Here is a 12,799-nt window from a genome sequence, read left to right as displayed (position 1 = left end):
CTTGTGAGAGGCCGCCTACGCAAGATTTGGCGGCATGCTAGCCCCCGGAGGCCGCCGGCCACAGCCGTAGACGCGCGAAGGGCAATCCGCGTAGAGGGAATTTCTCGGATACTTCTCCATCACCAAAAATTATGAAAAAATACCATCGTTCCTATAGCGCAAATGTCCACGTCGTACAAAAAAACTCATGATTTTATCGCGCTACGAGTATTTAGTAACATTGACGCCGCATCGTTACCGCAGAAAGTCTACTATGATGTCATCGCCGTCCGTGAGGGGGGGCCACGCACCGGAGACGCGTCCCGCCTCTTCGGACATGCCACCACACCACCCCGCATGTATGAGGGCCCGGTGCGATGCTCTGGTGGCATTGCTACCCCCAGTGCCCCCGTCCCGCCTAAGCCTGTAGCGTTTGACCACGGGATCTAGCCCTTTGACTTTGCACGGACGGGCTTTGACCAGTGGACCTCCCCACCCGGTTGTGTTAGGTCAGCCCATAGGAACACTTTGGAGCAACATCTGGGCCAGACCCACAGCAAGATCCCCTTCGTGTAGACCCCACGCGTCCGTTTCCCCCCTCCAGGTGTCGGCGGCGGCGCCGTCCGTGATGGGGGGCACACCCCGGACACGCGTGCCGGGCGTTTGCAACCGCCACAACACTTCCAGACTTGTGAGAGGCCGCCTACGCGAGATTTGGCGGCATGCTAGCCCCCGGAGGCCGCCGGCCACAGCCGTAGACGCGCGAAGGGCAATCCGCGTAGAGGGAATTTTTCGGATACTTCTCCATCACCAAAAATTATGAAAAAATACCATCGTTCCTATAGCACATGTGCCCACGTCGTGCAAAAAAACTCATGATTTTATCGCGCTCCGAGTATTTAGTAATATTGACGCCGCATCGTTACCGCAGAACGTCTACTACCGTGTCATCGCCGTCCGTGAGGGGGGGCCACGCACCGGAGACGCGTCCCGCCTCTTTGGACATGCCACCACACCACCCCGCATGTATGAGGGCCCGGTGCGACGCTCCGGTGGCATTGCTACCCCCCAGTGCCCCGTCCCTCCTAACCCTCTAGCGTTTGACCACGGGATCTAGCCCTTTGACTTTGCGCGGACGGGCTTTGACCAGTGGACCTCCCCACCCGGTTGTGTTAGGTCAGCCCATAGGAACACATTGGAGCAACATCCGGGCCAGACCCACAACAAGATCCCTCCGTGTAGACCCCACGCGTCTGTTTCCCCCCTCCAGGTGCCGCCGGCGGCGCCGTCCGTGAGGGGGGGGGGGGCACACCCTGGACACGCGTGCCGGGCGTTTACAACCGCCACAACACTTCCAGACTTGTGAGAAGCCGCCTACGCAAGATTTGGCGGCATGCTAGCCCCCGGAGGCCGCCGGCCACAGCCGTAGACGCGCGAAGGGCAATCCGCGTAGAGGGAATTTCTCGGATACTTCTCCATCACCAAAAATTATGAAAAAATACCATCGTTCCTATAGCACATGTGCCCACGTCGTGCAAAAAAACTCATGATTTTATCACGCTCCGAGTATTTAGTAATATTGACGCCGCATCGTTACCGCAGAACGTCTACTACCGTGTCATCACCGTCCGTGAGGGGGCCACGCACCGGAGACGCGTCCCGCCTCTTCGGACATGCCACCACACCACCCTGCATGTATGAGGGCCCGGTGCGATGCTCCGGTGGCATTGCTACCCCCCCCCCAGTGCCCCCGTCCCGCCTAACCCTGTAGCGTTTGACCACGGGATCTAGCCCTTTGACTTTGCACGGACGGGCTTTGACCAGTGGACCTCCCCACCCGGTTGTGTTAGGTCAGCCCATAGGAACACTTTGGAGCAACATCCGGGCCAAACCCACAGCAAGATCCCCTCCGTGTAGACCCCACGCGTCCGTTTCCCCCCCTCCAGGTGCCGGCGGCGGCGCCGTCTGTGAGGGGGGGCACACCCCGGACACGCGTGCCTGGCGTTTGCAAACGCCACAACACTTCCAGACTTGTGAGAGGCCGCCTACGCAAGATTTGGCGGCATGCTAGCCCCCGGAGGCCGCCGGCCACAACCGTAGACGCGCGAAGGGCAATCCGAGTAGAGGGAATTTTTCGGATACTTCTCCATCACCAAAAATTATGATAAAATACTATCGTTCCTATAGCACATGTGCCCACGCCGTGCAAAAAAATTCATGATTTTATCGTGCTACGAGTATTTAGTAATATTGACGCCGCATCGTTACCGCAGAACGTCTACTACCGTGTCATCGCCGTCCGTGAGGGGGGGCCACGCACCGGAGACACGTCCCGCCTCTTCAGACATGCCACCACACCACCCCGCATGTATGAGGGCCCGGTGCGACGCTCCGGTGGCATTGCTACCCTCAGTGCCCCCGTCCCGCCTAACCCTGTAGCGTTTGACCACGGGATCTAGCCCTTTGACTTTGCACGGACGGGCTTTGACCAGTGGACCTCCCCACCCGGTTGTGTTAGGTCAGCCCATAGGAACACTTTGGAGCAACATCCGGGCTAGACCCACAGCAAGATCCCCTCTGTGTAGACCCCACGCGTCCGTTTCCCCCCTCCAGGTGCCGGCGGCGGCGCCGTCCGTGAGGGGGGGCACACCCCGGACACACGTGCCGGGCGTTTGCAACCGCCACAACACTTCCAGACTTGTGAGAGGCCGCCTACGCAAGATTTGGCGGCATGCTAGCCCCCGGAGGCCGCCGGCCACAGCCGTAGACGCGCGAAGGGCAATCCGCGTAGAGGGAATTTTTCGGATACTTCTCCATCACCAAAAATTATGAAAAAATACTATCGTTCCTATAGCACATGTGCCCACGTCGTGCAAAAAAATTCATGATTTTATCGCGCTACGAGTATTTAGTAATATTGACGCCGCATCGTTACCGCAGAACGTCTACTACCGTGTCATCGTCGTCCGTGAGGGGGGGCCACACACCGGAGATGCGTCCCGCCTCTTCAGACATGCCACCACACCACCCCGCATGTATGAGGGCCCGGTGCGACGCTCCGGTGGCATTGCTACCCCCAGTGCCCCAGTCCCGCCTAACCCTGTAGCGTTTGACCACGGGATCTAGCCCTTTGACTTTGCACGGACGGGCTTTGACCAGTGGACCTCCCCCCCGGTTGTGTTAGGTCAGCCCATAGGAACACTTTGGAGCAATATCCGGGCGAGACCCACAGCAAGATCCCCTCCGTGTAGACCCCACGCGTCCGTTTCCCCCCTCCAGGTGCCGGCGGCGGCGCCGTCCGTGATGGGGGCACACCCCGGACACGCGTGTCGGGCGTTTGCAACTGCCACAACACTTCCAGACTTGTGAGAGGCCGCCTACGCAAGATTTGGCGGCATGCTAGCCCCCGGAGGCCGCCGACCACATCCGTAGACGCGCGAAGGGCAATCCGCGTAGAGGGAATTTTTCGGATACTTCTCCATCACCAAGAATTATGAAAAAATACCACCGTTGCTATAGCACATGTGCCCACGTCGTGCCAAAGAACTCATGATTTTATCGCGCTCCGAGTATTTAGTAATATTGACGCCGCATCGTTACCGCAGAACGTCTACTACCGTGTCATCGCCGTCCGTGAGGGGGGCCACGCACCGGAGACGCGTCCCGCCTCTTCGGACATGCCACCACACAACCCCGCATGTATGAGGGCCCGGTGCAACGCTCCGGTGGCATTGCAACCCCCAGTGCCCCCCTCCCGCCTAACCCTGTAGCGTTTGACCACGGGATCTAGCCCTTTGACTTTGCACGGACGGGCTTTGACCAGTGGACCTCCCCACCCGGTTGTGTTAGGTCAGCCCATAGGAACACTTTGGAGCAACATCCGGGCCAGACCCACAGCAAGATCCCCTTCGTGTAGACCCCACGCGTCCGTTTCCCCCCTCCAAGTGCCGGCGGCGGCGCCGTCCGTGATGGGGGGCACACCCCGGACACGCGTGCCGTGCGTTTGCAACCGCCACAACACTTCCAGACTTGTGAGAGGCCGCCTACGCAAGATTTGGCGGCATGCTAGCCCCCGGAGGCCGCCGGCCACAGCCGTAGACGCGCGAAGGGCAATCCGCGTAGAGGGAATTTCTCGGATACTTCTCCATCACCAAAAATTATGAAAAAATACCATCGTTCCTATAGCACATGTGCCCACGTCGTGCAAAAAAATTCATGATTTTATCGTGCTATGAGTATTTAGTAATATTGACGCCGCATCGTTACCGCAGAACGTCTACTACCGTGTCATCGCCGTCCGTGAGGGGGGGCCACGCACCGGAGACACGTCCCGCCTCTTCAGACATGCCACCACACCACCCCGCATGTATGAGGGCCCGGTGCGACGCTCCGGTGGCATTGCTACCCCCAGTGCCCCCGTCCCGCCTAACCCTGTAGCGTTTGACCACGGGATCTAGCCCTTTGACTTTGCACGGACGGGCGTTGACCAGTGGACCTCCCCACCCGGTTGTGTTAGGTCAGCCCATAGGAACACTTTGGATCAACATCCGGGCCAGACCCACAGCAAGATCCCCTCCTTGTAGACCCCACGCGTCCGTTTCCCCCCTCCAGGTGCCGGCGGCGGCGCCGTCCGTGAGGGGGGGCACACCCCGGACACGTGTGCCGGGCGTTTGCAACCGCCACAACACTTCCAGACTTGTGAGAGGCCGCCTACGCAAGATTTGGCGGCATGCTAGCCCCCGAAGGCCGCCGGCCACAGCCGTAGACGCGCGAAGGGCAATCCGCGTAGAGGGAATTTTTCGGATACTTCTCCATCACCAAAAATTATGAAAAAATACTATCGTTCCTATAGCACATGTGCCCACGTCGTGCAAAAAAATTCATGATTTTATCGTGCTACGAGTATTTAGTAATATTGACGCCGCATCGTTACCGCAGAACGTCTACTACCGTGTCATCGTCGTCCGTGAGGGGGGGCCACACACCGGAGACGCGTCCCGCCTCTTCAGACATGCCACCACACCACCCCGCATGTATGAGGGCCCGGTGCGACGCTCCGGTGGCATTGCTACCCCCAGTGCCCCCGTCCCGCCTAACCCTGTAGCGTTTGACCACGGGATCTAGCCCTTTGACTTTGCACGGACGGGCTTTGACCAGTGGACCTCCCCCCCGGTTGTGTTAGGTCAGCCCATAGGAACACTTTGGAGCAATATCCGGGCGAGACCCACAGCAAGATCCCCTCCGTGTAGACCCCACGCATCCGTTTCCCCCCTCCAGGTGCCGACGGCGGCGCCGTCCGTGATGGGGGCACACCCCGGACACGCGTGTCGGGCGTTTGCAACTGCCACAACACTTCCAGACTTGTGAGAGGCCGCCTACGCAAGATTTGGCGGCATGCTAGCCCCCGGAGGCCGCCGACCACAGACGTAGACGCGCGAAGGGCAATCCGCGTAGAGGGAATTTTTCGGATACTTCTCCATCACCAAAAATTATGAAAAAATACCATCGTTGCTATAGCACATGTGCCCACGTCGTGCAAAAAACTCATAATTTTATCACGCTCCGAGTATTTAGTAATATTGACGCCGCATCGTTACCGCAGAACGTCTACTACCGTGTCATCGCCGTCCGTGAGGGGGGCCACGCACCGGAGACGCGTCCCGCCTCTTCGGACATGCCACCACACCACCCCGCATGTATGAGGGCCCGGTGCAACGCTCCGGTGGCATTGCAACCCCCAGTGCCCCCCTCCCGCCTAACCCTGTAGCGTTTGACCACGGGATCTAGCACTTTGACTTTGCACGGACGGGCTTTGACCAGTGGACCACCCCACCCGGTTGTGTTAGGTCAGCCCATAGGAACACTTTGGAGCAACATCCGGGCCAGACCCACAGCAAGATCCCCTCCGTGTAGACCCCACGCGTCCGTTTCCCCCGTCCAAGTGCCGGCGGCGGCGCCGTCCGTGATGGGGGGCACACCCCGGACACGCGTGCCGTGCGTTTGCAACCGCCACAACACTTCCAGACTTGTGAGAGGCCGCCTACGCAAGATTTGGCGGCATGCTAGCCCCCGGAGGCCGCCGGCCACAGCCGTAGACGCGCGAAGGGCAATCCGCGTAGAGGGAATTTCTCGGATACTTCTCCATCACCAAAAATTATGAGAAAATACCATCGTTCCTATAGCACATGTGCCCACGTCGTGCAAAAAAACTCGTGATTTTATCGCGCTCCGAGTATTTAGTAATATTGACGCCGCATCGTTACCGCACAACGTCTACTACCGTGTCATCGTCGTCCGTGAGGGGGGGCCACGCACCGGAGACGCGTCCCGCCTCTTCGGACATGCCACCACACCACCCCGCATGTATGAGGGCCCGGTGCGACGCTCTGGTGGCATTGCTACCCCCAGTGCCCCCGTCCCGCCTAACCCTGTAGCGTTTGACCACGGGATCTAGCACTTTGACTTTGCACGGACGGGCTTTGACCAGTGGACTTCCCCACCCGGTTGTGTTAGGTCAGCCCATAGGAACACTTTGGAGCAACATCCGGGCCAGACCCACAGCAAGATCCCCTCCGTGTAAACCCCACGCGTCCGTTTCCCACCTCCAGGTGCCGGCGGCGGCGCCGTCCGTGAGGGGGGCACACCCCGGACATGCGTGCTGGGCGTTTGCAACCGCCACAACACTTCCAGACTTGTGAGAGGCCGCCTACGCAAGATTTGGCGGCATGCTAGCCCCCGGAGGCCGCCGGCCAGAGCCGTAGACACGCGAAGGGCAATCCGCGTAGAGGGAATTTTTCGGATACTTCTCCATCACCAAAAATTATGAAAAAATACCATCGTTCCTATAGCACATGTGCCCACGTCGTGCAAAAAAACTCATGATTTTATCGCGCTCCGAGTATTTAGTAATATTGACGCCGCATCGTTACCGCAGAACGTCTACTACCGTGTCATCGCCGTCCATGAGGGGAGGCCACGCACCGGAGACGCGTCCCGCCTCTTCGGACATGCCACCACACCACCCCGCATGTATGAGGGCCCGGTGTGACGCTCCGGTGGCATTGCTACCCCCAGTGCCCCCGTCCCGCCTAAGCCTATAGCGTTTGACCACGGGATCTAGCCCTTTGAGTTTGCACGGACGGGCGTTGACCAGTGGACCTCCCCACCCGGTTGTGTTAGGTCAGCCCATAGGAAGACTTTGGAGCAACATCTGGGCCAGACCCACAGCAAGATCCCCTCCGTGTAGACTCCACGCGTCCGTTTCCCCCCTCCAGGTGCCGGCGGCGGCGCCGTCCGTGATGGGGGGCAAACCCCAGACACGCGTGTCGGGCGTTTGCAACCGCCACAACACTTCCAGACTTGTGAGAGGCCGCCTACGCAAGATTTGGCGGCATGCTAGCCCCCGGAGGCCGCCGGCCACAGCCGTAGACGCGCAAAGGGCAATCCGCGTAGAGGGTTTTTTTTGGATACTTCTCCATCACCAAAAATTATGAAAAAATACCATCGTTCCTATAGCACATGTGCCCACGTCATGCAAAAAAACTCATGATTTTATCGCGCTCCGAGTATTTAGTAATATTGAGGCCGCATCGTTACCGCAGAATGTCTACTACCGTGTCATCGCCGTCCGTGAGGGGGGGCCACGCACCGGAGACGCGTCCCGCCTCTTCGGATATGCCACCACACCACCCCGCATGTATGAGGGCCCGGTGCGACGCTCCGGTGGCATTGCTACCCCCTAGTGCCCCCGTCCCGCCTAAGCCTGTAGCGTTTGACCACGGGATCTAGCCATTTGACTTTGCACGGACGGGCTTTGACCAGTGGACCTCCCCACCTGGTTGTGTTAGGTCAGCCCATAGGAACACTTTGGAGCAACATCCGGGCCAGACCCACAGCAAGATCCCCTCCGTGTAGACGCCACGCGTCCGTTTCCCCCCTCCATGTGTCGGCGGCGGCGCCGTCCGTGATGGGGGGCACACCCCGGACACGCGTGCCGGGCGTTTGCAACCGCCTCAACACTTCCAGACTTGTGAGGGGCTGCCTACGCAAGATTTGGCGGCATGCTAGCCCCCGGAGGCCGCCGGCCACAGCCGTAGATGCGCGAAGGGCAATCCGCGTAGAGGGAATTTTTCGGATACTTCTCCATCACCAAAAATTATGAAAAAATACCATCGTTCCTATAGCACATGTGCCCACGTCGTGCAAAAAAACTCATGATTTTATCGCGCTCCGAGTATTTAGTAATATTGACGCTGCATCGTTACCGCAGAACGTCTACTACCGTGTCATCGCCGTCCGTGAGGGGAGGCCACGCACCGGAGACGCGTCCCGCCTCTTCGGACATGCCACCACACCACCCCGCATGTATGAGGGCCCGGTGCGACGCTCCGGTGGCATTGCTACCCCAGTGCCCCCGTCCCGCCTAAGCCTGTAGCGTTTGACCACGGGATCTAGCCCTTTGACTTTGCACGGACGAGCTTTGACCAGTGGACCTCCCCACCCGGTTGTGTTAGGTCAGCCTATAGGAACACTTTGGAGCAACATCTGGGCCAGACCCACAGCAAGATCCCCTCCGTGTAGACCCCACGCGTCCGTTTCCCCCCTCCAGGTGCCGGCGGCGGCGCCGTCCGTGATGAGGGGCAAACCCCAGACACGCGTGCCGGGCGTTTGCAACCGCCACAACACTTCCAGACTTGTGAGAGGCCGCCTACGCAAGATTTGGCGGCATGCTAGCCCCCGAAGGCCGCCGGCCACAGCCGTAGACGCGCAAAGGGCAATCCGCGTAGAGGGATTTTTTTGGATACTTCTCCATCACCAAAATTTATGAAAAGTACCATCGTTCCTATAGCACATGTGCCCACGTCGTGCAAAAAAACTCATGATTTTATCGCGCTCCGAGTATCTAGTAATATTGACGCCGCATCGTTACCGCAGAATGTCTACTACCGTGTCATCGCCGTCCGTGAGGGGGGGCCACGCACCGGAGACGCGTCCCGCCTCTTCAGACATGCCACCACACCACCCCGCATGTATGAGGGCCCGGTGAGATGCTCCGGTGGCATTGCTACCCCCTAGTGCCCCCGTCCCGCCTAAGCCTGTAGCGTTTGACCACGGGATCTAGCCCTTTGACTTTTCACGGACGGGCTTTGACCAGTGGACCTCCCCACCTGGTTGTGTTAGGTCAGCCCATAGGAACACTTTGGAGCAACATCCGGGCCAGACCCACAGCAAGATCCCCTCCGTGTAGACCCCACGCGTCCGTTTCCCCCCTTCATGTGTCGGCGGCGGCGCCGTCCGTGATGGGGGGCACACCCCGGACACGCGTGCCGGGCGTTTGCAACCGTCACAACACTTCCAGACTTGTGAGAGGCCGCCTACGCAAGATTTGGCGGCATGCTAGCCCCCGGAGGCCGCCGGCCACAGCCGTAGACGCGCGAAGGGCAATCCGCGTAGAGGGAATTTTTCGGATACTTCTCCATCACCAAAAATTATGAAAAAATACTATCGTTCCTATAGCACATGTGCCCACGTCGTGCAAAAAAATTCATGATTTTATCGCGCTACGAGTATTTAGTAATATTGACGCCGCATCGTTACCGCAGAACGTCTACTACCGTGTCATCGCCGTCCGTGAGGGGGGGCCACGCACCGGAGACGCGTCCCGCCTCTTCGGACATGCCACCACACCACCCCGCATGTATGAGGGCCCGGTGCGACGCTCCGGTGGCATTGCTACCCCCAGTGCCCCCGTCCCGCCTAACCCTGTAGCGTTTGACCACGGGATCTAGCCCTTTGACTTTGCACGGACGGGCTTTGACCAGTGGACCTCCCCACCCGGTTGTGTTAGGTCAGCCCATAGGAACACTTTGGAGCAACATCCGGGCTAGACCCACAGCAAGATCCCCTCCGTGTAGACCCCACGCGTCCGTTTCCCCCCTCCAGGTGCCGGCGGCGGCGCCGTCCGTGAGGGGGTGCACACCCCGGACACGCGTGCCGGGCGTTTGCAACCGCCACAATACTTCCAGACTTGTGAGAGGCCGCCTACGCAAGATTTGGCAGCATGCTAGCCCCCGGAGGCCGCCGGCCACAGCCGTAGACGCGCGAAGGGCAATCCGCGTAGAGGGAATTTTTCGGATACTTCTCCATCACCAAAAATTATGAAAAAATACTATCGTTCCTATAGCACATGTGCCCACGTCGTGCAAAAAAAACTCATGATTTTATCGCGCTCCGAGTATCTAGTAATATTGACGCCGCATCGTTACCGCAGAATGTCTACTACCGTGTCATCGTCGTCCGTGAGGGGGGGCCACACACCGGAGACGCGTCCCGCCTCTTCAGACATGCCACCACACCACCCCGCATGTATGAGGGCCCGGTGCGACGCTCCGGTGGCATTGCTACCCCCAGTGCCCCCGTCCCGCCTAACCCTGTAGCGTTTGACCACGGGATCTAGCCCTTTGACTTTGCACGGACGGGCTTTGACCAGTGGATCTCCCCACCCGGTTGTGTTAGGTCAACCCATAGGAACACTTTGGAGCAACATCCGGGCCAGATGTTGCCGTGGGCCTCTGGGTTGACCTTACACAACCGGGTGGATACGTCTACTGCTCAAAGCCCGTCCGTGCAAAGTCAAAGGGGTAGATCCCGTGGTCAAACGCTACAGGGTTAGGCGGGACGGGGGCCCTAGGGGGGTAGCAATGCCACCGGAGCATCGCACCGGGACCTCATACAAGCCGCGTGCTGAGTGCCTACGCCTGCCACCATGCTTATATAACCGTAGGAGGGCCACCGCAACACCTGGCGGCATTGCTACCCCCCAGGTACCCCGTCCCGTCTAACCCTGACACAGACGACCGCCGGGTCTATCCCTTTGACTTTCGCTGGACGTAGTTTGACCAGTGGACCTTTTCACCTTGTTGTCATAGCCCAGCCATAGCTACACCCCCAACACAGTCCCGGCACAACCCACCCGAAGATTCCCTCTGCGTCGGCCCGACGTGGCCGTTTCCCCCCTCCGGGGCACGGCGGCATCGACGCTCGTGAGGGGGGAGGAGGTACACCCCGGAGCCGCGTGCCTGCGCCTGCCACCACGTTTCCACAACCGTAGGAGGGCCCACCGCAACACCTGGTGGCATTGCTACCCCCCACAGGTACCCGGCCCGTCCTGTCTAACCTCTTCGTGACACAATGGAAGAAGGCCCGTGTGGGGGGCAATCGATATATGTTTTCTGTACATTTAAGTTAATGAAATTAGTATTGAAAAAAAAATAAAAAATAATAATAGAAAATACAAAAAATATAAAAATATTATTAGAAATCTATGCCTACGGCCAAGCCGTCGGCATAGCTATGGCCACGGAACGGTAGAGCCCTGGATCGATGACGTGGCGTAGGGCGGGGATCAATGACGTGGCAAAAACCATGGGCCAGGCCTATGCCGACGGCCTAGCCGTCGGCCTAGAAATGCCACCCCACGGGACCGGTGAACGACGCGGATCGATGACGTGGCGGCGCGGCGGATCGATGACGTCGGCATAGCTATGCCGACAGCTAGGCCGTCGGCGTAGCTATGCCGACGGTCACCGTTAGCCCGTTGGCGTAGCCTGACGCCGTCAAACTGCCGTCGCCGCCCGGATAGACGGGCCCACGCGATATGCCGACGGCCTGCTCTATGCTGACGGCCCCCGTCGGTATATTCGAAAAAACGCCGACGGCTTATCTATGCCGACGGCCCCCGTCGGCATAGATGGTTATATGCCGACGGCCTTTCTACGCCGACGGCTTTAGTTGGGCCGTCGGGGTATGCCCATATATGCTGACGGGGGCCGTCGGCATAGATATTGCCATCGGCAAAACAAGTTTTTCTGGTAGTGACACAGCAGCAAATAAACTACGATGCACTATGAGAACAATTCAAGCTAGACACTAGCTAGCAACGGAGAATAATGTTTTCAATCTTAAGGCACTCACCACAATTCTTTTGTTCCCTCACAATCGGGGAGACGGCGCCAGCTTCAACCCAGTCAATCTCTGACGGCACAATCCTGCCAATCTCCTTCACACAGATCCAGACACCAAAAACAAATAATCCATGCCATGCAGCTAGCGCCATATTCCGTGGTCTGAGGTACCTGCGAAGAAAGCCAAAGCAGTGGCCAGCAGCATCCGTTGCTCTTCTGAGACTGCAATTTGATCACCAGAAAATATTCAGTTACTTTCATCAAACACGCACGTCCATGCTGAAAGAGAGGCAGATTGAGTTGAGAGTGTTGGGGAACGTAGCAGAAATTCAAAATTTTCCTACGTGTCACCAAGATCTATCTATGGAGAGACCAGCAACGAGTAGAAAGAGAGTGCATCTACATACCCTTGTAGATCGCTAAGCGGAAGCGTTCAAGTGAACGGGGTTGATGGAGTCGTACTCGTCGTGATTCAAATCACCGATGATCAAGTGCCGAACGGACGGCACCTCCGCGTTCAACACACGTACAGCCCGGTGACGTCTCCCATGCCTTGATCCAGCAAGGAGAGAGGGAGAGGTTGAGGAAGACTCCATCCAACAGCAGCACAACGGCGTGGTGGTGGTGGAGGAGCGTGGCAATCCCGCAGGGCTTCGCCAAGCACCATGGGAGAAGAGGAGGAGGGAGAGGCAGGGCTGCACCAACGAGAGATCAAATCATGTGTTATGGGCAGCCCCTAGGCCTCATATATATAGGGGAAGGGGAGGGCTGCGCCCCCTTTAGGGTTTCCCACCCCAAGGGGCGGCGGCCAGCCTCCAGATGGCATCTGGTGCGGCGGCCAAGAGGGGGGGAGGAGT

General features: G+C 58.7%; 1 protein-coding gene across 1 annotated transcript in view; it reads right to left on the bottom strand.

Annotated features, from left to right (window-relative positions):
• Positions 1-12,799, bottom strand: part of LOC119356970 (G-type lectin S-receptor-like serine/threonine-protein kinase B120) — a 74,381-nt gene that overhangs the window by 45,802 nt on the left and 15,780 nt on the right. The window contains exon 12 of the mRNA XM_037623956.1: positions 11,953-12,158. Within this exon, the coding sequence (XP_037479853.1) occupies positions 11,953-12,158 (206 nt within the window). The remainder of the gene's footprint in view (positions 1-11,952; positions 12,159-12,799) is intronic.

Source organism: Triticum dicoccoides, chromosome 2A (assembly GCF_002162155.2).
Source record: "Triticum dicoccoides isolate Atlit2015 ecotype Zavitan chromosome 2A, WEW_v2.0, whole genome shotgun sequence".
NCBI classification, from domain to species: domain Eukaryota; kingdom Viridiplantae; phylum Streptophyta; class Magnoliopsida; order Poales; family Poaceae; genus Triticum; species Triticum dicoccoides.
The sequence above is the reverse complement of the archived record's forward strand: the minus strand, read 5'-3'. Positions and strand labels throughout refer to the sequence as shown.